The sequence below is a fragment of the Acanthochromis polyacanthus genome, chromosome 1, assembly GCF_021347895.1.
Source record: "Acanthochromis polyacanthus isolate Apoly-LR-REF ecotype Palm Island chromosome 1, KAUST_Apoly_ChrSc, whole genome shotgun sequence".
Taxonomy (NCBI): Eukaryota; Metazoa; Chordata; class Actinopteri; family Pomacentridae; genus Acanthochromis; species Acanthochromis polyacanthus.
The window spans coordinates 21921250-21946984 of record NC_067113.1 but is presented as its reverse complement, the minus strand read 5'-3'; the positions used below and the strand labels follow the sequence as shown (position 1 = coordinate 21946984).

Below are 25735 nucleotides of genomic sequence, written 5' to 3'. Positions count from 1 at the left end.
ATATGGAATGTGGTTGCATCTTGTTGTTTGCAGTAGCCTGATCTGCATGTGCTTGATATTTGCTTAAAAATACCCTGCACATATGAACACATAAAGAATGCAAGTTGAGTACTGACTCACCCTGTGGTCTGCATTTGCCCAGCGAGCTGCCGGCAGCTGCTGTGTTTGTTCCCAACTCTCATTACAGTTTGTAACTACTGCGGTCCAGCCAAGGTGAGAGACACCAATGTGTCACCCTGCATTTGCTCTCTAATTATAGGATGGCTGCCATCATCCTTGTGATTTCCGAGGAAATGCGAGTGAAAGGAAAATAACTGCCAAGGCACACAGAGGTGTTGATTTTGTAGGCTTTCTGCCCAGTGCAGACACATAGTATCTCTTCATTCACAACACATGGCTTCGGTTTATTGTGTCCTTTGTTTCATTTGGGTAGACTTTTGTCAAAACCTGCTTGGCGCTCTTAGATCAGCTGTTCTCCCCAGACAGGCTCGACACAGCCACAGGCAGGACACACTGATCAGAGGGCAGTTCTTCGCCAAAGCCTCCTGTCAAACAGCTCTTATCAGCCCACTTCTCCGAGACGCAGCTGAAGGAAAAAGGTTCCGTGCACAATTAAAAAGAGCAGACAGAGGGGTTGACTTTCGAATGGCACAAAGAACACCACTAATCCTGGTTTCTGGCACACAGCGAGTGATGGAGAACACTGGCGGAGAGGGCAGATTAAAGCAGGGCATGTGGGGAGCGGCCTCTGATTGAGATCACCTCCCTGTCAGCCTGCTCTTGTTTTTATTATCATTCAACAAGATCCGAGTCGCTGTTTTGTATTAATATCCCCAAATCTGAAGAGCAGGATAATAATCTGACTTCAGTTTTTGCTGGAAAGCATTTTGGGTGGACTAATATGCGGATTGCTGCTATTTATAGAAGCTTCAAGGAAAGATTAGGCAATGACATTGATGTTTGAAGGGGGTGACATGAAGAACATAAGTGAATGGTGGTTTTTTTTTTAATTAGAGTAGATGCTTTGTGAGTGACTGTGGTGTTTTTGGAGCCATTGTTTTGATACGGTTGAAATGGCATGCCCACGCCTCGGCTCAATCCATGCTGGTTACATCATTAATGAGCCAAACAGAGAGGCTGTGGATAGGGCAGGTTGTTGTTATAATAACGGCAGAGCTGCTGGTACAGTAGGCTCTTATGCCAAAGTGCTCGGGATCCATTTTAGAGGGAAACAGAAGGACTATTGTTGCCGTGAGGTTCAGTGAAGCCAGAGCTCTGTGTTGACTGCTGTAGTATGTTCGTCACAACACTGCCAATACCTGGAAAATCTACCAGCATCAGCAGATGATAGCACAGGACACATGGTGAAGGTCATAGTATGATGGCAGGCAGGCAGAGCGTGATGCAAGCCTGTACAGTTACCTTGCATGTTTGATTTGACGTTTCCTTCTCATTTATTTATTTACCCACTTGCCAGTTTGACGGTTGCCTATTTATTTCCTCTTTTATACTCGTGTAAATAATTAATCCGCCTCGTCTACCTGCTCCTGCTCTTGATAAGTGCTTCTCTGGCTTTCAGTCTGTCGCCACATGAAATGTGTTTACTTCAACTGTGAAGCGTTTAACACATCGAGGTTTTAGGAGAAAAACAGGATTTGGACGTTATGATCCCTTCGCACTTAATTATACACAAACCTGTCATAAAAAACACCACAGAGGCCGCGTTGCAAAGCCACAAAAGACGGCTATTTTCAACCCGCGCCTGCTCTCCCACACGCCAAAGACAGTAGTAACACTGACACAGTCACACACGCTCCACAGTCACACACTCCAACCACAACAGTGAGTCAGCGGACTCACAGACCTACAGACAAACATCTCTGTCAGCAAACACGCGCCGCTCCTCGCCGAGGACGCCGGGAGAAATTTCCATCCGCCTGGGTCACTTTCCGCTTGTCCTCTCGTCTGTCTGTCTCTCTGTTTGTCTGTCACGTGTGTCATATGTCTGTTTCTCAGGCCTTTATTGTCGCAGGAATTATGCCGGTTGTGCGTAAGAAGGAGAAGTTTGGTGACTAATCTGCTATTTGTAGTTCAGCTAAACTGAAGTGATTTTGCTGACGTGTGTGATGTTTTCACTCTTTTCCCACTGTCTTTGTGCAACCTTATGTAACGGCTTGTCATTCCTCTTGATTTATGAAGGTTATTTTGAGCATCTAAGCAGCAAGGCAAGGCACAAAACAATGTTCCATCTAATTATTGTCTGTGATTCGCTTTCACTCATCAAGCATGGGATGTTTCAATAAACGTTTGTTTGCTTTAGCAGGGCTTCTTTCTGGGCACGCTGAAGTAATAGATGTGTAGATATTCGGTTTTTGATTGCATAAGATGAATAATTTTATGTTTTTTTATTAATTGAGAAGGTTGAACAAATGTGAAAAGATCATGTTCGCTTACAAAGATGATTTATTCATCCAAATAGCTGCAGACAAGATCTTGCTCATATTTTTCTTTACATTTAAACCAACTTCAAATAACTTGATACTGATAGGTTTGACCTGAATATTGAGGTGATCCTAGATGCACAGTTAGAAAATGCTGTTGTGATGCACTGTGACCAGTTGTTGGGTGAAGGCAAGAGGCAGAGGTGCAGCGGCAGGACAGACAGGATGGATGTAGACGGTGACGGTATCATGTTCTGTGCTGGTAGGAAACCAGATCTGCGCCTTGGCAGGGTTGAGCGATCCTGGGTCTGAGCAGTGGGCTCAGGTGTGCCTGCTCCCCCCAGTCCGGGCACTAGGCAGGTGGAGAGCCAGGCTGTTCACATTTGCCTGAAACCCTAGAGAAGCGCTCGAGCTCGGGTGTCAGCTAAAGGTTAGTGCTGCGTCCGTTAGGGTGACGTAGAACAAAAGACAGTCTCCTGGGTAGGGTGTCCGGTTACCACGTGGCCAAGATGACACGACTATGAATTGATAAGATTAGAAGCAAAGAAAAAAGGCAATGGAATGTTGAGGCCCACAGTTTACTTGCCAAAGAAGACGGCGTCATACAATGATCGGCCTTTGTTATTGAGTCACTTATGGAACAGAATTTTCTTGTCAGAATTTCCAATTGGATTTCCAGTCCGACACAAATGGCCGCGAGAAGACAAGACAGTTGTCGTGCCTAAAATAGCAATGACAAACCAATTACCTTGGAAAAGTACAGTAAGGCTTCAGATCATTACGTAGACCAAGCTACATGCTTCATACTGTCAACCAAAAGCAGAATTTACTAATGGTGTGTCAAGCAGTGTTTATAGCGTCAGAAAATTAATCGGATTTAGTCTTTATATTTAATGTTTCATTTAAGTCATTAATCAGACAGAAGCGACAAACTCTGGCAAGTTTGAACTTCTAAAAGCACTGCACTTATCAGCTTTTGTAAATTCATATGGTTGTAGACTGTTGGTTTGGTACAAGCAAGCAAGATGTTGTTGTAGCCTCTTGGAAAGTAGCATTGTTCACAATGTATATCCTTTTTAGAGGAATAAAGACAAATGTAATAGACATTTAAAATATTACTTGAATAAAAGCTGAAGTAAATAACAGTGCCTCAAAATTGTTGTGTACCGCAAATGCATAAATGTACACGGTTTCTTCCATATGTAGAGAAACAGGGTATGGTTTATACAAGCTGTGCAGTATGCTCTTATCTTTGTTTCTGTAATGCTTAATCATCACTTAAGATGCTGCATCGCCCCAAGGTGATGCACTGATTACCACCAGAAAGGTAGAGAGAGGAATACAAGAGAGAGCAGTAAGAAGAGACAAAGCGGTGGTGAGTGAAGAACCGGATCTCATTTGTCAGTATGTTGTGGCCTAAGTTAAGTGCTGTTAGTGTAGCATCTCTTTAGCTACCTTATGTAATGTTGTGCAGCTCTTTGGATTACTGTCGCCTCTGAAGTTTATGGATCTGTGCGGACGTACTTGCATATTTAGAGTGTGTGATGTAAGAAAAATATGTGTGTGCTGGTGTGCACATGTGTGTGTTCAGCCCAGGCCTAAGTGCTGTTGAAGAGCAAAAGCTCCTGCCTCAATAAAAACCATAATGACCAGATTGATGGTAATAGGATTAATGTGTCCCTACATGCCGTAAACTGATTTCAAGCTCCCTGCCGTGGACACATTGTCCCCAAGGGAGTGGCAGTGTAGCGCCGCAGCGTCGGCCCCTATCAATAGGGCTCCTTGCTCGAGGTATTGATTTCACTGTAATAACACTTGCCCTATTCACATGCCTCCCCAGTGCTCATGCAGCCCTCACAATGCAGACGTAGCTATTAATCATGGGTTGTTTTTGTTGTTTTGTAAACAGAAGATTTGCTGCTATGCTAACATTAATAGCTACCTTGACAAAAGCTGTTTCCCTCTGTGCTAAGTTGGGTTTCCCACACACATAATCTCAGTGTTTATCCGGTAATATTGAGTTTGTGTTTTTATGATAACACATTACCTCACCCTAAATAGTCGGAAGGCTAACTTTATCTTAAAGTCTCTTATACTGTTAAAGAACTGACCCCTAATCTTGAAGTTAAGAGGAGATGCAACAGCCAGTAAGCTGACATCACTGAGGAGATTCTGTGTCTGTATTAAGAATATTGTGAAGTACTTTGTCATATCAAGTACATGTTTTGTGCTACAATTCAGAATAAGAGTCAGTGACAGCTTCTTGATGCCGGATTGACTTCAAAAATAACATACTTGGTATGCTTGCCTCAGCCCTCACCATGCATGGAGTTGTCCGTTGTAGTATGAATTTGCTGTCCCATTGTAGGGGAAACAAATTCTGTGATAGTGATTGCAAATCAGAAAAAGATCAGATAGCATAAAAAGTAATTAGACCAAAGGCATTGTAATCACAAAAGTATAAACTAGTTGTCACATTAGTTTACAAAGTCTCTCATGACATAAAGAAGCATGACACAGCAAGACATTTTTAAAATGAAGACCTCATTTTTAAAATCTAGCAAATGCCTTTTCTAAGCTTACTAAATAGTTTATATTTAGTAAACCTGTTAGAAAAATAGGGCAGCATAGTAACTTTGTGCAGCAAAACACTGCTTCCAGTGTTCCTGCTACACTTAGACCACCCCCTGAATGTCATAATCTTTAAGTGCATCAAGTACCATCTGCAAGAGACCTCTGGGTGTCCTGCATGTTGTCAAAATGGTGATGCGTAAAATGACAACGTTGCGGTGAGACAAATCTGAGTAGAGCGGTGGTTGTATTGGCGCAACCAAAAATTAGTGTGCACATTTTTAGTATGACATGCTGTCATGGTCGCACCACATTTACATTCTTTGCATTGAATTTTCACTGAGGTAACTCCCTATGTTACAGTAGAACTGGATGTTGACACTCTAATACTTGAAAGAGAACAAAATGATAAAAAATTGCTCTTGGTGCGCTGCGGATCTGAGTCGTGTTCTTTGAGCTTGGAAACTGTGGGCACTGCAGCCATGGAGACTGCTGCTTGGCCTCTGAGTTGTAGCCATACACCAGACCCTCATCTCCAGTGGTGATCCTCTGCATAAAGGTTTGCTTCTGCTAGGCCTGTTAATGGAGACTGTGCAGCTCCTTCTGCAGGTCCATGGTGAAATCGCAGATATGCACGAGGAAGTGGCTTAAAAAATGTGTCTTAACATAGGTCCTGATGTTGATCATGTGGTGTCATATGGCATCCTGACTCACAAGACTTACTGCTCGCCTTAGTTGTATACACAAGACAAAGCTGCAGTCCGTTCTGGACAGAATTTAGATCCCATCAAGTAGACTGTTGTAGCAGCAGCACATTGGTTTCAGACCGTTATTAAGATGGCTGGTGTGTTTAGCAGTAAATCCATGTTGAAACACTAAACAAAAAATGCCAAACCAGCTATAATATAGTGTCTCTGTTTATCATAGAGATAGATGAGCATAATCTACAGAGTAGATTACAGATGCTAGTCAGTATGTTAATTGAGATGTGTGTGAACAGAGCTGAAAGACTAATGGAAACATCCTCATATTTGAGTTTCTGTTATGCTTTCGACAGTGTTTGTAGTAACGTCTAGCAGCTGAAAGGTCTGCCCTATTTGAAATAAAATAAATTTTCAACACAGCGATAACTGCAGTGGAAAGTTGGCTCTGTTTAATGGAACAATCATGGAAAAAATATGGAGTGTGATAAGGAAAAGTGTGCTGAAACAAGCATGCATGCAAAAATGAGATGTTTCATCCAGCTTGGTTTGTTATCTCTACGATCTGCCTTCCTTGGTCGACCTCATTAGACTGGTTCCAGTTTGGCCCTTTAGGGAGGATGGTAATTAAAAATGACGGTCCACACGATTAAAAAATGAATTTTCTTAATTATTCCAACATCATCTATTTTTAGTGTAACACTGTCCCGACTCACCCTGAGGGTCCGTGGCCTAATTTGTTGGTTTTCACCCAAATCCCATTCAAGCATGAGGGTCTGGATTAGACTGTGCTAAAGCCACGCACGTGTCGCAGAGTTATCCGCCAAAGAAAAAAATGGAAAAAACACAGAATATCCCTTCTTTACGTCCCAATTAGGCTCGGTTAATCTTTTCATTTTGATCCAAAACGCCAAATGGTGTAATTCAACATAGAATTGAACAAGCTTGTGGATTATAGTCATGGATTGTGACATCTGAGTGCCAGCATGATTGAAATACTGTACCGGCTTAAATCAGAAAGAAGATCAAAATAGAGCATTGTGACTCAGTCAGTGAGTTTAAATGGGTTTTTGTTTTTGTTTTTTTTATGGGCATATATAAGAATTTTCTTTGACAAGAACTATTTTAATGGTAAAAAATTGTTGCAGATCTGTTTTCTGTTTGTATTAGCCCTTTACTAAATTCAAAACTTTTCCTGCTTTTCTGTTTTCTGTCACTGCTCATTTAGCTGTTCCAACACTAGAAAGGCTTTTATTTTCAAATTAATTTTGAGATGATTTTGTGATTGTTTTCTGAGTGCTTAGTGGTTTTCGGGCACATGGCTGATGAAAGGAGTGACGGGACGTGTGACTGTGTTTCAGATTATGTGACTTGCTCACTGTCAGCTGGTGACAGCGAACAAACAGCTGAATATGCAGGCCTTATTTAACTCCCTAAACCGCACAATGAGCTGACAAATACAACAATGAAAGTCGACAGCATGTAGGAGCTTTTGTGGGGCATCACAATTTGAACATAATTTGCTGAGAATAGTGTTTGCGAGGTGCCACTGAAGTCATTTCTCCATCATTTATGTTTATATTGTGCTAACAGAACAGGACGAACTTGCAGGTTTGCTGACTGTCAGCGATCCTCACACATTAACAAAACTTAATCTCAACTTTACATAAGGTAGGAAAACACCTAAGTGACAGTCACCTGTCATAAGGTTACACCCAATTCTGCCACTTTGATTTATTACCTGAAAAGAGTGTGAAGCAGATACACTGTATACAGTTGTTCATTCTGCGGTTTTGTCACCCCCCCTCAGCCTCCCGTTTCCCTTCAGCACTGCTCTGTCAATCACTGCTATTTATTGTTGTGCCGCAGATATTTTGTTCGGATGATTGTGTGTCAAGACCACTTGCTGGCTCAGTGCTTGCTGCCTCCCTGTGCTGCTTAATGTGAGTCATGCCCACAGTCATGTCCTGTTGCCGCTGTGATGACAGCCTTTCCATTACCGTCAGGAACATAACTGCCTCGTTGCCCAAGAGGCAATCTGCTGAAGGATGGCCTTGCAGCTACAAGAGTGGCTGTAGTTCACTAGTAAGCTTCTTATCTCTTCATGTTGGAGTTTTATTATCATGGTTTCTTATTTGGGAGGATAAATGTACGTATTGTTCTTTTTCCCTGAGTATATGTGACCTTTGTTGTTCTCCAAGAGTGGCTTGTTTCACTTTTCCTCATACACTATATATAAAGACTGTAGTTATTCTACTAATAATACAGCACAGTTTCTTTCGTAGAAGGACTGTGGCGCATTAGATGCAGCTCATTTGCATTTTCTTCCAGTTTTTCCTTTTCTTTCTTCTATCGGAAGCAATTTATGAGTTGTATAGAGGACTTTACTTACTGTATATTGTGGTTGTCCTCTCACTGAACTGCAAGAAATATGACAGTGAAATCATGGTACTTTTTGGAGACAATCTAAGTCGTTTTGACTTCTACAACATTCATTTGTATTCATGCATGGGTCACAAGGTGTTTTGGTGTAAAATCTGTCAAAACTAAAAGGAAAAGTCAGAGAGGAAAAGATCTCAAGTTGCAAATTGCAGCTCGCATGCTTCCTCTGACGTGCTCAGTTGTGCAACAGCAGAGCAGAGGTGAAGTGGACAATCTAAAGGAAGGGAATCCAGGCTGCAGAGGTACGCCCTGGATGTTATGTAAAGGTGACACGGAGAAACATGTGGTCAGCAATGACGAGCACCCTCGCGGTTTCAATTAAGTCAAGTTGTCGGCTGTTTGAGAGCTGCGACTTCACACCTCCTGCTTTCAACCGTCCCCACCGTGAACACATGAAAAATCCAACGTGTTCAAGGAATTCTGAAGCAGATGATTACATATATATTTATTTGTTATATTATTTTAATGTCATGTTTTTTTAAAATAACGATTTCAACTGGAATTGTTCCGAAAAATACCCAACTTTCTCTTATTTTCCATGACTTAGTAGTGGCTGTGCGGGAGATAAATCATGTTTTTTATCTGGCTTCTTCAGTGGATGTTGTAATCTGTCTTGTTCAGAATGAGAAGCGAGAACAGGCTGTTCTCTTGTGCTCTCTCACCTGCTGTCCTACAGTTTCTTGTTCACCGCAAATACAGTAGTAGTTGGATTTTGTGCAATTATAACCAGTCTGTCTGCTGACAAGTCATACTCTCATGCTCTGCTAGTGGTTATATGCGTATTGTATGTTCATGGGTACCTACAGGTCGCTAACTGTGGAAACACAGTAAAGAATCCTCAACACATTGTCTGCATCACACACATACTTACTCACACACATACACAGAGAGAACAAAGGGAGTAGGTCACCGCAGGGAACATAGCGATGGCAGATGAGCAGGCCACTTTTCAGCCATGTGTAACTCAGCACCCCTCTCCTCTTCCTCATTTCCCCTCGTCTTCCCCTTCTCATTCCCTCAGGATGTTCACTCATAGAGACCTCGTAAATAAGTGATAAGCACCCTCACTTGTTACGCACCGATCGGCCGTGGGTGTATCAGCCTCGGCGTATGAGGTTAAAAACAAACGGCGCACGCTATTATGGAACGCGATCTCGGAGCTTTCCCCACATCTCCGCTCATGCCAAAACATCAATTTAGGTTAAGGAAGTAGCCACAGTGCGTGTTTATGTGTGTGCGTCCGTAAATGACTACCTTATCAGTTTTACACACGGAGTTTGATGACATGTGAGTCATAGTGGTTGGCTAAGGCTCATGGAAAATTCACAGTTTGAATAAGGGCTTAAGTGGGTTCTGCAGAAAGGCCAAACAAGTGCTTTGCTGTTATTCTCAGGCTAATCATGTTTGTACCCAAATCAGGAGGGTTTTTGAACAAATAGGTTCGTGTGAAACGGTCGGAAAAATAAACAAAGCTCATCCAATGAAGTTCTCACTCTTTCAGGGGAGAGTAATACTTAGTGTCCAGTAATGTTTAGATGGGTGGTACCAACACAGGGATGCCAGAACACAAGATTTCCCAGCAGAACACTGAATTGTAACAAGACGATCAATGTTATACGCCTCACCTGTCAGTGGTTTTAATGTTGTTGCTGATTCATGTACACTGTCTGCTCAGGGCTAACAACAGGCAGCAAGCAGAAAGCAGTCAATGTTGGACTTTAACATTCATCATAAGAAGATAAATAAGAGTTTAAATGAAAGTGGTGAAAAAAATCTATAAATGCCAAGTTAAATAGGATCGGATTTGTGAGAGGGAGTGTCCCGGTTTCTCTGGAATGAACAGGGCCTGAGCTTATATAAAAAAAAGACACCAAAGTATTTCATTTCCAAGCTACAACAACACAAATCTGTACTGCAGAGGGTGGCTGTTGGGCCTGTCTACTACAATGTGTAAAAGCAGAAGAAGCAACTTTTTGACATGCTGCTTGTTCTGCTGTTTATGCACAACTATGCGGGTGAGGGAATTCATTTTAAATGAGTACACTCTGCTGTCCCAGTGTCGTGATGAGTCACACTCGTTCCTCAGTTTTTGAGATTCTTGTGTTGTAATTGCTGAGTTAGTCGGTATTTCTCCTCATAATGCATAAAAGGAGTCAAGATATTCACACATTCCTGGACCTGACCTCTTTTCCGTGCTTCCTGAGAATGCACCTTGTATGGTGAACTAGAAACCTGACTAAAAATGGTATCACAGTGCCTGGAGGTGAAGCCAGCTCTGAAGTTTACTCAGCTACCCTGAGAAGTTTAGCAAGGGAAGAGTAGATGCACTTACATGGGGAGGGGAGGAAAGCTGGGAATAAAACAAATGGGGAAGGCAAGAGGATTTGGAGTAAAAGTGCTAATCTGCTTATTTTTAAAATCCAGATTGTTTGGCTACAGTGAACAACACACTGCAGCATAAATGTGGTTCACAGCTTGCAGAATCATTTACAACTCTGCATGTGTCAGACAGGGTGACGATGGGATTTCTCCACAGAGGCAGAGTACAGCCTGTATTTTAGAGCATATTTGCTATCATTAACTATCACTGCATGTACTTAGCTCCAGTGAAATTGCTCACAAAAAATCTAGTCATTTGCATTTCGTTGATGTTAGTAAAATGAGACATACGTGTAAAAATGTAACATCCAAACATCAGACTGAGCAATGACTTGAATAGATTTTGATGAATATGGATAAGTTTTTAATGATTTTGTATATTTCAGGTCCCAGTAAATAAAAATGAATGGCAGAAATAATCTTAAGACATGTCTTATTTCAAGTATTTTTTTTATTTCAAAATAAAAGCATGACTTCAACACTGGTACACAGTATCAGAGCATCCAAATCTTTATGTCCTGCTTGTATGTAAGTGTCGTTTTAAGTGTGAAACAGCATAAGCAGAGATGTATATGTGCAAAAGCTTTTTTAAGGATTCACCAAAAGCACACCCGACTGATAGGACACACAGACAGAACCCAGCACTCATCTCGGTGCGCTGAGTTTATAGATACCTGGTGTCTCCAGTCACCAAGCTGTCACTAATGTACCAAGGCAGATCTCAAGGCTGGCATGTGTTCCTTCAGGTAACAGGCACCCTTTCCATCCTGGCGAGAACTGCTGTGTCAGCTCAACAAGCGAAGTGCTGTGGGAGTATTTTAGTTTTCTGTCTCCCACAGCCGCTAACAGAAAAGAAAAACCTGTTCAGATAAAAACTGCCTCACGGTAACAGAATTAGAGGCTCATTTGTAGAGCAGCACTTAACAGCTGAGACTGATGCCACTGATTGCAAACGTGGCTTTTAAGACACCGGGCGCATGAATAGAGGAAAGGGAAAAGCAACCGTCCGTCATCCTTTGTGATTCTTGGAAAGAAGAGTCATTTCTTGGTGAAGTTTTGCCGCTGCTGGGAGATGGTCGGCTAGGAGACAAAGAATAGCGTTACTGATTACTCAGAAACCAGCTCTCCCGTCGGCCTTTTTCCTTTTCCTTTTGCCCCCCTACTGAGCTGCTTGATTGAGTTCACAGCTGAGGAGGCCAATTTGGTGCCCATAGAGAGGCCTGAGTTAAAAAAAAAACTAAACAACAGGAGACATGTGGGAATGTAGGGGTAACGTTAAAGACAACGTGCGATGCCTAAAGTGGAAGCAGAGAAAGGAGATAATTACATAAAATTACCGTGAGACAAACAGCACCGGAGAAGATTGCAGGAAAATGACAGGAAGCTGGAAATCAAATTTTCTCCATTAACTTGATAACAAAATGAAATGTGTGCAGAGCAGTTAGAGTCACGTCTGTCGCAGACAGAGGTGTCAAAGAACTTAAATCACCAAATTTGTTATCTTCTCGGAAAATAATTGAAAAATAATGCAGCAACAGCACAAATTGGGTTGGAAATTCATGTAAAACACCAATCAACCATGACATTACAACCAGCCACTATTGTTTGTTTGTGTAGATATCCCTCATGATGCCAAAACAGCTCTAACCCATCAAGGAGGACATGTGACCTCTGTGGGTGTCCTGTGCTGGGATTTTGTCCTTTGGGCCTTGTGGTTTGCAGTGGGGCCTCTGTGGATCAGGTTTGTTGATCCCAGGGATGCTCAGTTAGATTTAGGCTTTAGTTTGGAGGCTGGATCGATACATTGGGGTCTTTGTCATGTTTCACCAGCCTGTCCTGGGCGCTCATATTATTTGTCGTATATAATTGCTGCAGGACCGCCACTGCCATGTGGGGTTGTGCTTGATCTGCAGCAATTCTTAGGTGGGTGGTGCATGTTGAAGTAAAGTCCAAATGAATGCCAGGACCCAAGGTTTCCTGGCAGAACATTGCCTGGTATGACTAATGTTACTCAGTTAACCGATTAGTGGTTTTAATGTTGTTGCTAAGCCGTATGTATGTAAAAACAGAAACTTTTTAAAGGAAATTTAACATTTATTTGGCTGAAATAAAGAAAGTGAAGTGACTGAGATGCTTCAGTGGACAATTTTGGGTCATTCGTGAGTGATGAACAACAGTTAAATTTTAAACTGTTTGTCAAGCCCAAATGTCAACTATTTGTTCTAGTTTGTTGGTTTAAATGTTTTGTACTTGTCACAGCATCCATAGAATATCAGCACATATCCAAGACGCTTCAATCAGGACAATCAAGTTCAGTCTCTTATCATATTTATACATTTTCCTGTTTTTTTTTTTGTCTTCTACAGGAGAGGTTTGAGGCGTTGTTTAGGATCTACGATGAACAGACAACTTTCCAGATGTTCAAAAGCTTCCGGAGAGTCCGGATCAACTTCAGCACCCCAGAGGCAGCTGCCCGCGCACGCATCGAGCTGCACGAGTCCGAGTTCAACGGCAAGAAGCTGAAACTCTACTTTGCTCAAGTGAGTGTCAGTCAGAGGGTCTGGGAAAGGGCAGGCAGGGGGCCTGGGAGATTGACCATCTGAGGAAGACCGTTGCTTATTCACATGGAGAGTTATGCCACAGTGCAACATTTTCTCCAACACACACGCACAAAAACACACACCAGATAGGGAAAACAAGCTCAGAGAAAGAGGATGGCACTGACTCTCCTCCCTTTTCCTTTCAGTTTTTCTCTTCTCGTACCTTTATTTGTGATGCTCACTTCTCTGTGCCACACCTGACTGCCTCTCAAACTTACGAACCTTCCTGTCAAAACCCATCAGTCACAGGAATGAACAGAAGAACACAATTTTTGATTTCTGTGTCTGTATTTCGCCTGAGGAGGAGAGAAGGGAAAAAAAAGCAAAGTTTCAAGTATGAACACAAAATAAGTGGAGCATATCTTCAGTAATGTGTTAAAACTGTTGTTTATGTTCTAGATATTCACTTGTATCTATAAAAATATAATTATAATCAATCTACAGGTGAAAGGACCTTGGCTTTTGGGTAAAAACTGTCTAGACGTATCACTGGGTTGCTGCAAACATTACTTCAACAGCACTTAAATTATTTTTATTTCAATGTGAAGCAAGCCCAGAAACCCCAGTTCAGCTTAGATACCTCCAAGGTGATGCTTGCTGGAACAATATGTAGCAGCTTTAGTGAATTTAATGCCCCCTTTATCACAAACACAACATCAGTCATGACCCCTGCTGCACCTCATAGTACTTTGGTGTAAGAGGATTAAGGATTTTGCAGATCAGACAGATGCCACATGTAGGTGTTGTAATTACAGCAATTGGCAGCTATTAAAATGCCAAAATCCTTTAATGGGAAAGGGCCTGCAACAGAAGGCTGAAGCTGTGACTGCAAATCTGTTGTGCTTTTCTTTGCTCTTAAGGAGCACAATTACATATGCAAGTATGGGAATGTTGATAGCTATCTTAGTTTGACTCAACTTTATAGGCCTCTGCAGGAATGATGCGGTTGCTAAATCTGTTTGCTAGAAGTTGTCTACTCGCTGTATATATATTTCTCACAATGTATTGCAATATCCTGTAAAGTACAATGCAAATATATATATATAATAAACTAAAAGTTAGGTATCCTATTTCTCATAAAAATGCAGAAACGGGAAATAACATTTTCTTTATATGTTTTGCAGATATCAATTATCAATAAACTGATAGTTCAGCTCTGCAGTAAATCAAAATTTACAATGAAAAACCATTAATAAAGTGTTAACATGTGCTCAAGATTGCTAAATAACAATCTATTCTAGAAAGATGCACACCTCTGTTACACATGAAAATATACAAAATCAAGCAATTATTCACAAACATTTCTGCAGAGTCCCTTAGGAAAAATTGAAAAACAAAAACTTTCTCTGTGTTACAACCTAGCTCGTGGGTTAAAACATAAAATGGAGACTGACAGCAGAATTTACAGAAATCTGTTTTAATTTCAACAATCACCTTAAATACATACCTACTAGCAGAGGATAAGTAACTACAAGTAGAAGACAAGTGCACAAATATAAGAAGCAATGAGAGCATGGTGCGCTCCAGCAGCAAGAGTGTGGTGGCACCTTCCCAGGTGTGGACGATTAAGATAATTAAGTTGCACTGAAAAACTCTTGCACTGACACTGCAAGAGCAGTGGGGCTGCAGAGAGGTGCAACATGCCTGAAATATTTAGCTTCAAGAACAGTGGATATTTGTACTTGTCTAGGCATTGTGTTGGATGTCATGAAAAAAAGTTTTTAATGTAAAAGCACACATAAATGTAAAATAAATAAGATTCCCCCTAAACTTTAGAAGAAAAATGTTGCGATAGCAGGGATATAAACCTTTCTATAAAGAGCTAGACATTCATTTCATGTTGTCATTTTAATTTTAACAAGCAGAAGAATAATGTATAAGCAACATATTACATTTTATTTAAAATATAACGAAAAAACAGGACAGAAATAACTTTAGTTGTCCATAATTGGTAGAGCTAATAGGTTAAATAAGTGTTGTTTTTTTTAATTTGCAGGTAATGTCTGTAACTTTATAGTTTTCTATATGATTTTTAAAAACTGGAAATTACTGTAAAATTTTATTTCCTGTAAAATTAGGAATTTTTTTTTTTTTTTTTTTAAGAACCAAGGAGCTAGCTGGACAGATTAGAATTGAACACCTGAAGAATTTAGTTGCTTCACCCGTTTAATTTTGCTTTCATCTCCTCTGTAGAGTACTTCAGTCCTTATCAGTTGTCTTCTCCTCTCTGATAGATCCAGAACGGCGATGAGGACATCGACAAGTCGTACCTGGCGCCTCCACAGCCAGTCAAACAGTTCCTGATCTCACCGCCTGCCTCGCCACCTGTGGGCTGGAGCCAGAGTGAAGACGCTACGCCCGTCATCAACTACGACCTGCTGTGTGCTGTAGCCAAGCTAGGACCTGGTCAGTATTCAGGCTCAGTCAACTCATACAGGATGTTCGTACGTACATGTGCGCAACAGCGTGTAACCAAGGTATAAAAAGAGCTAATTTGAGTCATTCATCGCTGAACAGTAACCCAGATAAAAACAGGAAATCATTTCATGCACCTCAGCGGGGTGGTATAGAAAGGATGTGTTTCTCAGAAGCAATCAGGGCAAAAAGATGGTGTGAACATTTTCTGAATCGTCGCTGTTCCACTGCAGGGTTTTGAGCCTGTCTACAAAGCAGTCTTTAATTCACCTGCTCGTATCTGCATTTTTAAGACTGATGGCATTTAAAAAGATGGATTTGATCTGAAGTCTTGAAGCTCACGAATCAAATTCATCGTGTAGGCCATCATCCGTCAGTGTCCCAGGTGCTTAATCCCTACGTGCTGCATTCTGACATCTCTGAGGAAATATGTGTCAGTGTCAATATTTGTGGAGGCGCCTGTGTGTGCGTATGGGTTTGTCAAATCTACACTGATCCCCTCCACCAATCAGTTACAGTCCAATTACAGTGAACATAATTAGACACAGCAGGTCTTCCTAGACTGTGCATAATAAGAGTTTGGAGCATGGTAGCATTTTGATGGCACCTCAAACACAGAGTTATGAAATTGTGTGCTTCTTTAGCTCCAGTGTAAGATGAAGCAATGCTAGTTTTACTGCATTACTATATACAGTATCACTGAGTATTATTTCCATGACCAAGGAGGATATGCGAAAGGAACTGCAGTAGTGTGTGCAATGCAAGTGGATCTTTTTGCTATTAATTAGTTTAGACAAGCTATTATTCATGAGACAAAAACGCAGTTTGGAAACATAAGAAGTATGTAAAATAAGCTGCTGAACAGTGTATTGCTAGGATTAATTCCCTCTGCAGTGCATCTAAAAAGAAGAATACTGTTCCTTTATTTTTGTGTCTTTGACATGGTTCATCAGCTTGTGTGGAGACAATTTTTTGGACTCGATTCTGGTAGCATTATGTTTAACCCTTTCCACCTGTACGTAGACCACTGGTTTTAAAACCAGCTGCCATTATTCGTTTCGTTGCAAGTTTGCAGAATTGAGCCCGTTTATTCAAAAGGTTGTCCAAAACAGCTGCAGTGTTTTTTGCTCTCTGATTTTCAGTTTTATTTGAGGTGAAATAAAAAATGTTTAGTATTTGTAGAGTGTTTTGATTCTCATCTGGCATGGTGAGAAAGAGACCTATTGTATTTCAGAATTATCTAAAGTGTTCTATGTCCAGAGATTTAATTTTGACCTTGAATTGGTGGAGTTCTTACAGACTGAATTTGGGGATATTTTTTCAGAAGATTTCCAAAGTATTGTATGTCCTGTATAGCCGTTAAGTGCATGTGTAAGACTGTTGTGATTCTAAATTTAAACCCAAATCAGCTGTTTGTTTTTTTCACAAACCCACAAAACTAAAATTAGATCAGTTATGCAGCTAGCCACAGCTGATAAACTCCTCCAGAAACAGTTGTCTTTTCAGCTAACAGAACTGACAGCCTGCTTTTGTTTACCTCAGGTTCCATAATTACACATGATGATGTGCTAAATCTGTCACTATTATAATTGCTGGAGCAATCTCAGTTTTAAAAATAGGAATCCTCAGTAAACGATGCACCCCAAATTCCTGTTGTTATTATTATTATGTCGATCAGTTTCACTACATTACACTCCTTTTGGAGTTTCCATCCCATTTACAGCTTTAACAAGTGTATTGACTGTGAGGGCAGCACAGTTAGATTTGGAAGATTTTAAGATTGTTCCCAGCAGCTTTATTCCCTGCAGCATTTTTTGCTCAGTGGCCACCTCTGCCTCTGACTGCCTGGCGGACAAGATATCAGGTTGCGGCAACCTTTAGAAAATGTCACAACATCTCCGAAAAGGGAGTGCCATGTCCGCAGTGTTTTCTCATGGCTGCGTATGATAATGCTGATGAAGTGGAAAACGCTGTTTCTGTTTGTAATGAGTTAAACACCCTTATCTTTTTGACTATGGATGGAAAACATCACTAAACTTTCCCCATCCTCACAAACATTTACACACAGACACTCTCAGTCCAGCTCAGAGGACCACTTTTGACATGTTCTGCTGTTACCATAGAAACTCGAGGCATCAGGAAATGGCTTTGTTCTTCGCTTCACATCCTGCCATCTGAAATCAGATTAGCGCAGCTCTGCAGCACAGCGCGCTGACTCCCTCTGTCAACTCCCTGCGGTAACAGCAGGACTCTATTCACTGTCCATCTCTGTGTTTGGCACCACAGTGAAAAGCTACTAGGCCAATTTCCTCCTGTCTGCCAGCTGTCTGATCTCATCTCCATGGCAACTCTGATACAATCTCGCAAGTGTGTGTTTTCAATCCGAGTCCACCGAGTTTGGCATCTGGGAAAATGGCAGAACTATTCCAAGGAGAAGTCTTTTTGTTTTCTCTTGAAGCCATGTCCTTGAGAGCTGACCTGCTCTTCAACCTTTGAAACAACTGTAGATTATTTTGTGCTCTAACAGAATCCTCAGTGTATCATAACCCTCATATTATATATTCTCAATATAGAAGAAATAACCACAATAAACAAATAATAAACTAGAAATATTATTCCAACCAGTGCTGCTCTAGCCAGTGGGAGCAGGTTTTTTAGCCTCTCTATCAACAGCAGTGGAAGATGTACTTTTTATTGTGCAAGGAACACTGTTCCAAATATTTAGAGCTGGTACTGCAAGGGCTTTAATGTGATTTAATGTTAGTAAAGGGCCTCAAAATTTCAGAATTGTGATTTTATTCTTAGTTATTGTCATGTATTCCATGACATGACCAAATTCAACAATTTAGTCTGCTTCTCAGTCTTCTTTTCAGTTAGAAATCCGCCGATCAGCCACATTAGGACCACTGACAGGTGAAGTAAATAACATCGATCATCTCGTTATAATAATATATAAAACGTTGGGAAACTTCAGTCCTGACATTAATGCTAGTTCCCACCCTCAGCAGGACAATACACCCTGACACACCGTAAAACTGCTCAGGAGTGGCCCTGGGAACACGATAGAGCTAAGGTGTTCACCCAGGTTCCACTCACCCCAGATCCAAATCTTATTGAACATCTGTGGGAGGATAAGCCTGATCTAGGTAGGTCCCACCCTGCAACACACAGGACCTACAGAATTCTCTGCCACAGGACACCCCCAGAGGTCCTGGGTCAGAAGAGTTTGGCAGCATAAACATAGTATCAGGCAGGCGATGTGTATTCCCTTTACTGTAATACTAGAATTACTTTCCACTACCACTACGACAGATATGGGAATTTAGAGACTTCCCTAGTAACTATTGTTCTTCTCTTTCCGCAGGTGAAAAGTATGAACTGCACGCAGGAACGGAGTCCACCCCCAGCGTGGTCGTCCACGTGTGCGAGAGCGAGACGGAGGAGGACGAGGCGGCGCGGCCAAAGCAGCAGATCGTCCAGACCAGACGTCCGGACGGACCCCCCAAAGTCTTCAACTAGAGAGGCCTCCCCACCCCGACACCGGTGCGGCCCCCGACCGCCCCTTAAAACCCGCGACACACCTGCCCTCTCTCTCTCGTCTCTGCACTCACAGAGAGCGTCGATGCCCCTCATTTCAGTTCAACTACAAGCAAAAAAACACACCAACAAACATTGCTCGAAGACGGTGTTTGTGGGGAGCGTGGCGATGGAATGAGGTGGCTTGAAGGGGATGGATGAGAATCACACACACACTCATCACATTCTGCGGACAGCGTGGGGAGCGGCGGGCACGCTTTGCCTCCACCCCACCAAACCCCCCTCCTCCTTTTCAGCAAGAGGGGTGGAAAAATACCTGTCCCAATGCAGGCACCTGTCACTTATCACACACACTCAGCTCTCATTGCTAGTCCTGCTCAGTAGCTTGGTAGTCAGTTAGCTTGTTAGCCGTACCTCTCCCTTCGTATCACTCTCATGTGTACATCTTTGGTTGGGGACAAAAAGACAAGTTTTTCTTTTTTTCTTGTTTTTTTTTTTTCCTTTTTTCTAACAATACATTGTGTTTTCAGGTTGTATTTACAGTATGTGTCTATTTTTTCTTCTTTTTCCAACCATTTTCATATCTGCTCGTTTGCCGCTTCAGCTTGCATCAAGATTGAGTGTGTGATGTTCCCGCTCTTGTCTGCATGTATATACTGTATAACAAAAAATACGTACAGAAACACAAATACTAACGAGATATATCAAGAAAAAGGAACCTATTTAACATCACACACAGCACAAAGCGCCATATGTGACTAACAAAGTTGTGGTGGTTGTTTGACGTTCTTTATTTTTCCTTCCTGGTTTTTTTTTTTTTTGCTTTTGCTTTTTATCTTTTTTTTTTATTATTTGGAGAGGTGTTGTTTTTTGCTAAACTACTAGATGTGTATTCTTACTATGTATTTGATACCCCAACACTTTTTGCATGCTTAGTTACTTCTGTAGATGAGGAGCTGAGGTGTTCTTTTCTCTTTTTTTAAAATCGTCGTTTGTGATGACAGGGAAATGGTGTGACGCTTTTGACTTAAGTGCATATTCCCGCGCAGAGTTTAAAGTGACGTCTTTTTGGGGGGAGAGAAAAAAAAAATAAGCTGGGTGGGTTTTTTGCAAGATTGACAGTTAAGATTTCAACTTGATGACAAATTTTCATTTGTCGCTTTCGTTGAGACGTGCTGGATCGGAGAGAGTTCATCCCTCATTTCTTCAAGAGGACTGGGATGTTTTTTTCTGATTCTATTTGTTGTAAATCTCATCTTTAACGTCTCGTTTATGTTGTTTGAACTAAACCCACTTTCTATGTGTCAGGTTTCCTCTGAAACCTTCTACTGCTTGTTTTGCACTGAGAATCTCTTGATATCTCCGAGCGGGGACTCTCGACGTCTCCTGCTGCTCACCAGAATACTGCACTGCTTTTTTCGCTGTACATAGCTGAGCGATGAATTTGTGGAAATATTTCTTTTAGATATTGCAGTTTACCTGAAAGCATTTTGCTGAGAAAAGGGAAAATAAGGTACCCTCATGAGATACCAACTGATATACCAACCAAAGCATTCACTCACCTCACATTTTCATCGCAGCATAAAATGATTTTTTCTTACTCAAAAACATATGTATGTTGTTCAAACTAAGCAGAAAGAAATCATATTTTCCCAGCACTGTTGCAGTACTTTGTATTGCAGCTTTTTTCTCATTTTATAGTTACATACTTGCTTTTTTGCAGTATATACTTTAGTGGAAACCTGAACAAATCCTCAATTACACTTTTTTGCACCCTACAGTCCCATATCAAATCAGTGTTCTTCACCTACATTTGATGAAATATTTCAGTGCTTCAAAAGCAACATGAACTAATGCTTTAATCAGGCTTTTGGGTGTCATTGGTGAGTCTAAACCTTGTTTATGTCATTAAGCAGCATGAAATCTAAAATGACTTTTTGCTATATAACAATATTAGTAATCAGAAGACAAGTCTGTGTGCATGTGAGCACTTTATTCTTAGCATTTTGTTTGTTTCCTCCACATTAAGAGTCTTTTTTCGAGACAAAATAGGAAACACATTGTATTTCTTCAGTTTTACTTCTTGTGTTTTTTTTTTTTTGTTCTTTTATCTCAAGCTAAACACCTGGTTAGCCTTTTCACCAGCATATTGCAGTGAGTGAAACACTCCACTTCCTTTTTGCTAGTGTGAACCTTTCAGGCCTTTTGGATCTAGGGGAGTGTACCACTGAAAAGATGTAGACATGCAGTAGGTTTAATATGAGGTAGGATGACACTACAGAACAAAATCAATATCTTTGTTTTTGTGTTTGTCCACAAAGAAACATTCATCTTATCTTCTGAGAAAGCGAAAACGGTTCTTTGAAATGCACCATGCTGGCTGAGTGCACTTTTATTGGCGCTACAGTAAAGCTGTCGCAGTTATCGAAGCAGGCAGCAGATTGGTGGAACTGCTGAGGTGGATGTTGATAAAGAGGAAGCAGCGGAGCAGAAGGAAAGACACTCGTGAAGATTTTTTTACTATGTGGTCATGGTGTTTAAAACTGGTGCATTTTGGTCACAGTTGAAAAGAAAATGTATATTTATGTACATATGCCAAGTGTTTTTCTGTTGCTGAGGCCAGTCCCAGTGTGCAGTTTGTTATGGCTTCTCTTGGCAATGTTGTAATGGAAATAAAAAAACAAAACAAAACAAAAAAAAATGACAAAAATGTGTAACAATAAGTCCTGAAGATGCTCGATCAAAAACCAACTGTCATTGTGTTGTGTTCAACATGGACTCTGTTTGAATGTTTCTTTTCTTTTTGGGGAACGTCTACTAAAAAGCTCAATAATACCGTTTGTCACTGTTGTACTGTTTCTGTTGAAATCTGAATATTGTGTCTTGTATTGTAGGAATCCAGAAAACAAAGTAGCAAAACAAGCAATAATTTACAGTTCTATAATACCAGTATGTGTATTTTCATGTTCTGTACTTATTTCTCAGAGATGGTCTCTGTCTCTTACAGTATCCGCTTCTATTTGTGTAGTATAATAGTCATTTGTTTCACATAGAAAAATACATAAAGACTTATTCTTAAAAGAAATGTTTAGTGTTGTTTATTTTAGGTGGGTCTTCACTTTAGAGGCTACACCTGGGATACAAACACAGACACTGGAATTCCAGATGCATGTGGATTAAGCAGAAAGTAAATCAAATAAATAGTTTTAAATGTAACATTCTCTAATCTTCGGATTGCATGACATTTATTTGAAAATGACTCACAAGCCCCAGTTTGTGAAATTAAGTAAGATAAATATATAAAAATGTGTGAAGCAGCCACGTGATGCAAAACTCATTTTCATCCACTAATGTTTCTCCTTTATTAATAGATCAGAAAGTGTGTCTCAATGAGCCATTCAGGTGTGCACACTATTGTGATAAGCCCTGCCCCCAATTGGGTCCTTTCTACCAATAAGTGAACAGAGGTAATTTAGAGTTGGATTAAAGCTACAGAGACTAAAGCAGCTCATTTGGTATCAATTATCTATGTACATTAACGTGCTAAAAAGGGGTATAATATGGGACCTTTAAAAGAAATTTCGAAGACTGCTAAATAAAACTAACAAACCACAACCATTTTCAAAGCATTTCCAGAGTATTTTGAAGATTTAAAACTTACTTCCATATCCAAGACCGTGGTAATTACTCTTTCTTTTTACATTTCTATCACATGAAACAAAATTAAAGTTTTATAAACATGCAGTTTAACAGTAGCGGATACCATTTTCCACATGTCTTTTAATACATGCTGCAAAACATTTAAAGAGAAGTCTGCTCCAGCAACCATCTTTTTGTGAAAGAGGAAAAATAAAAATAAAATCGGAAAATTGATTAATTTTTCATGCAGTGGACAAGGTATTATTCATCCGGATACGCAGAAGAGTTGGAAATATCACCAAAACTGTAAGTGTTGCTAACTGCTTGTTAGCCAAGCTAGAAGCACATTTTTAGCATGTATTTGACGCTAATTACCAAATGTTAGCATGTTTAGACATTAGACTAATATGTTAAACCATAAACTATACCAAATGTAGCATTTATATACAGTTTGTAAGCTGAACATGATAAACAACAAACCCTAAACATAAGAATAACATTAGAATTGTCATTCTGAACATTTTAGCATGCTGACATTAGCATGACATTAGCAAACGCACCTGCTCAGTATAAACAGAAAAAACTGTTGCTTGGGTCAATGACGCATATGTTATAGACAGAATATCTGGCTACAAATCAGTCCAAGCATAGAGATGTAAAAATCAAGCTCTGCAATTAACCTTAAAAATTTCATTTCATGCCTCACTGTTGCTAAATTCTCCCTATTCTGCTGTTTTCTTACATTCACAGTTCATGATAGTGGCACAAAAACTTTGAAATTGGTTTGATATTGACATGTGTTCCACAAAAAGCTATAAAATACACAGAACATCTTTGATCACTGCAGTGACATTAATTAAATCTATGCTACAGCAGAATGAGGCAGTCTACTGTCACTGGCACACTGCAGCTCATATTTTCCTCAAGGACAGCAGTTAATATTCTGTCTGGTCGGAGCCTCATTCCGCCGGTGAAAAATGCAAGGCTGAGTTAATGATTCTTTCAGCGGGCAACACCGTCTGTGAAATTTATTGCATGAAATGTGAGGTGACCGTGTGGCAATATAGCCGTGACCTGCGGTCTGGAGGCCTGTTGAATTTTGCAGCTGCAGCTTCCTCCTGTCAGCAGTGAAGAAATAACAGATAACTATTCATAAGTCCACTAACAATAGGTTTCTCTCATCCATTTCCTCGTGATAAATTGCTTTTCATTATCGCATAAGAGGAGAAACAATAACAAAGCCAACACAGCGGCTCACTGTAATCTCATATTTCACAAAAGAATGTTTTGCAAGCACGGGTTTGCCCAAAGGAGGAAAAGTCTTTATCTAACACTGGTGTTACAGATGGAGGTACTTTGTAACCTCCAGCACTCCTAACGAGACTGTCACTCAGCTCACCTGTCCTCATTGCACCCAGCTGGTGCTCATCAGCCTGGCTAGTCTATAAAAGGAGGTTTTCCCCCTCTGTTTGATGTGTGCCACCAAAGAGCTGATGCCTTCAGTTGGTTTCTCTTGGTTTGCGTGATAAGTGTTTTTGAATGTGTGAAAGTGGTTATGTGTTTTGAGGGAGATGGTAAATTCTGGAGTTTTGTGAGGGTTTATGTCCAAGGAAATGGTTGCACTTAATATTTCCCCCCCACTAAACGATTCTACCTTTGTTTGAGGCCTCTTTACTTTAGTTCGCTTTCTTCTAGGAAAATTAGTGGGTGAATGTGGATAGTCATAGCTCCACTCCACCTTTTAGACCCCAAAGGCCTTTTTTTTTTTTTTTTGCAAAGGAGCAGATTTTCTTTCTGTTACTTTCCCTGTCTTGACCCCTGTCTTTCACGTCGTTGACTTGCGGAAACGTAACACTGGGAAAAAATAAGATGAAATCGCTGCATGTTCGAGGCCAGTACGCTGAAGGTCAGAAAGATTACCTGTGCAGGGAGGTGTAACAGTGGATGGCTGTCAGGGTTTCACAGGTAAATAGCTCTGAGTAACAGCTGAGAGATGAGGCATATGCTGTGTCTTGTTCTCGGTGACACAAACGGTCCTCTCTTCACGGTGCAGGGGAACGGGGAATTCCTCTTTACAATGACCCTTACTGTTGGAAGTGATGATGTGTGTGCACCTAAGGGGAACAGATCAGGTTGCTCTCATGGGCGTTAATGGGACCAGCAGCTCTGGATTCCTTCAGAAGGTACTGTCCAGAATTACACAGCACGGCTGCCTCTTTTGCCTCCTGATAAATCCTTATTGGTAGTATGCAATTACAACATCTAAAACGAGATTTTAGTAAAATGACTCCTTGTATGTTGTAATGAAGAGATGCTGCTGAGGAGTTTAGGGACAATTTCAGGCAGACTACATCATGTTTGAAATGTTTTATTAAAGCGGGAGAATACAGTTTGGGATGCAAGAAAACATGTTCCACCCCTGAGCCTACAGGTGGATGTTGGGGTGGTGGAGGGGCCAATAGAGCAGGCAGCAGAGCAGGGCAGTCGAGGCATGTCAGAGGAAGAGCTGGGGAATATTTCCAGCTTAAGTAGATTGTCAAATTGGAAAGGTATGTTAGATAAATGATTTTTGAGAGGGAAGTATGCTCACAAGCGATGCTTCATTAGTCATGAAATGAGGTTTCAGTAAAGTGGTTTCCTACATTTTTATAGCTTTTACTACTTTATTTTTTTGATGGAGATTTACTGTTTGTGCTTTGAAACAAATCTGACATGCTTACAGAGCCATTCATCCATTAGCTACACCCACTATATATGCTGTAGAGGCAACAGGTTTCTCACAGTTACACCTACAGCCAATTTAGAATCACCAGTTAAGCTGCATTTGGTGCTTTAGGATTGTACAAGGAAGCCAGAGGGTGTTTTTGTTTTTAAGAAAAAGCTACATGCTTAGAGGTGATAGTTGGCCCAAACTGAAATGTCTGAAAAATGAAAGAAATTGAAGCTCCAAATCTGTATCGTGGTCCCCTGAAGAGAAGCTGTGCTACTTTGGTGACTTTCGTTTGAACAG

The 25735-nt window shown here is 40.8% G+C and overlaps 1 protein-coding gene across 2 annotated transcripts in view; it reads left to right on the top strand.

The window, feature by feature from the left end:
* The window catches only part of rcan3 (regulator of calcineurin 3), a 48530-nt gene extending 26359 nt beyond the window's left edge, over nucleotides 1-22171 (top strand). For both annotated transcript variants that reach the window (XM_022196721.2, XM_022196730.2), the window contains 3 exons: nucleotides 12901-13074; nucleotides 15369-15540; nucleotides 18914-22171. In XM_022196721.2, the coding sequence (XP_022052413.1) occupies nucleotides 12901-13074; nucleotides 15369-15540; nucleotides 18914-19068 (501 nt within the window). In that variant the 3' untranslated portion in view covers nucleotides 19069-22171. The remainder of the gene's footprint in view (nucleotides 1-12900; nucleotides 13075-15368; nucleotides 15541-18913) is intronic.
* The last annotated feature ends 3564 nt before the right edge of the window (nucleotides 22172-25735 follow it).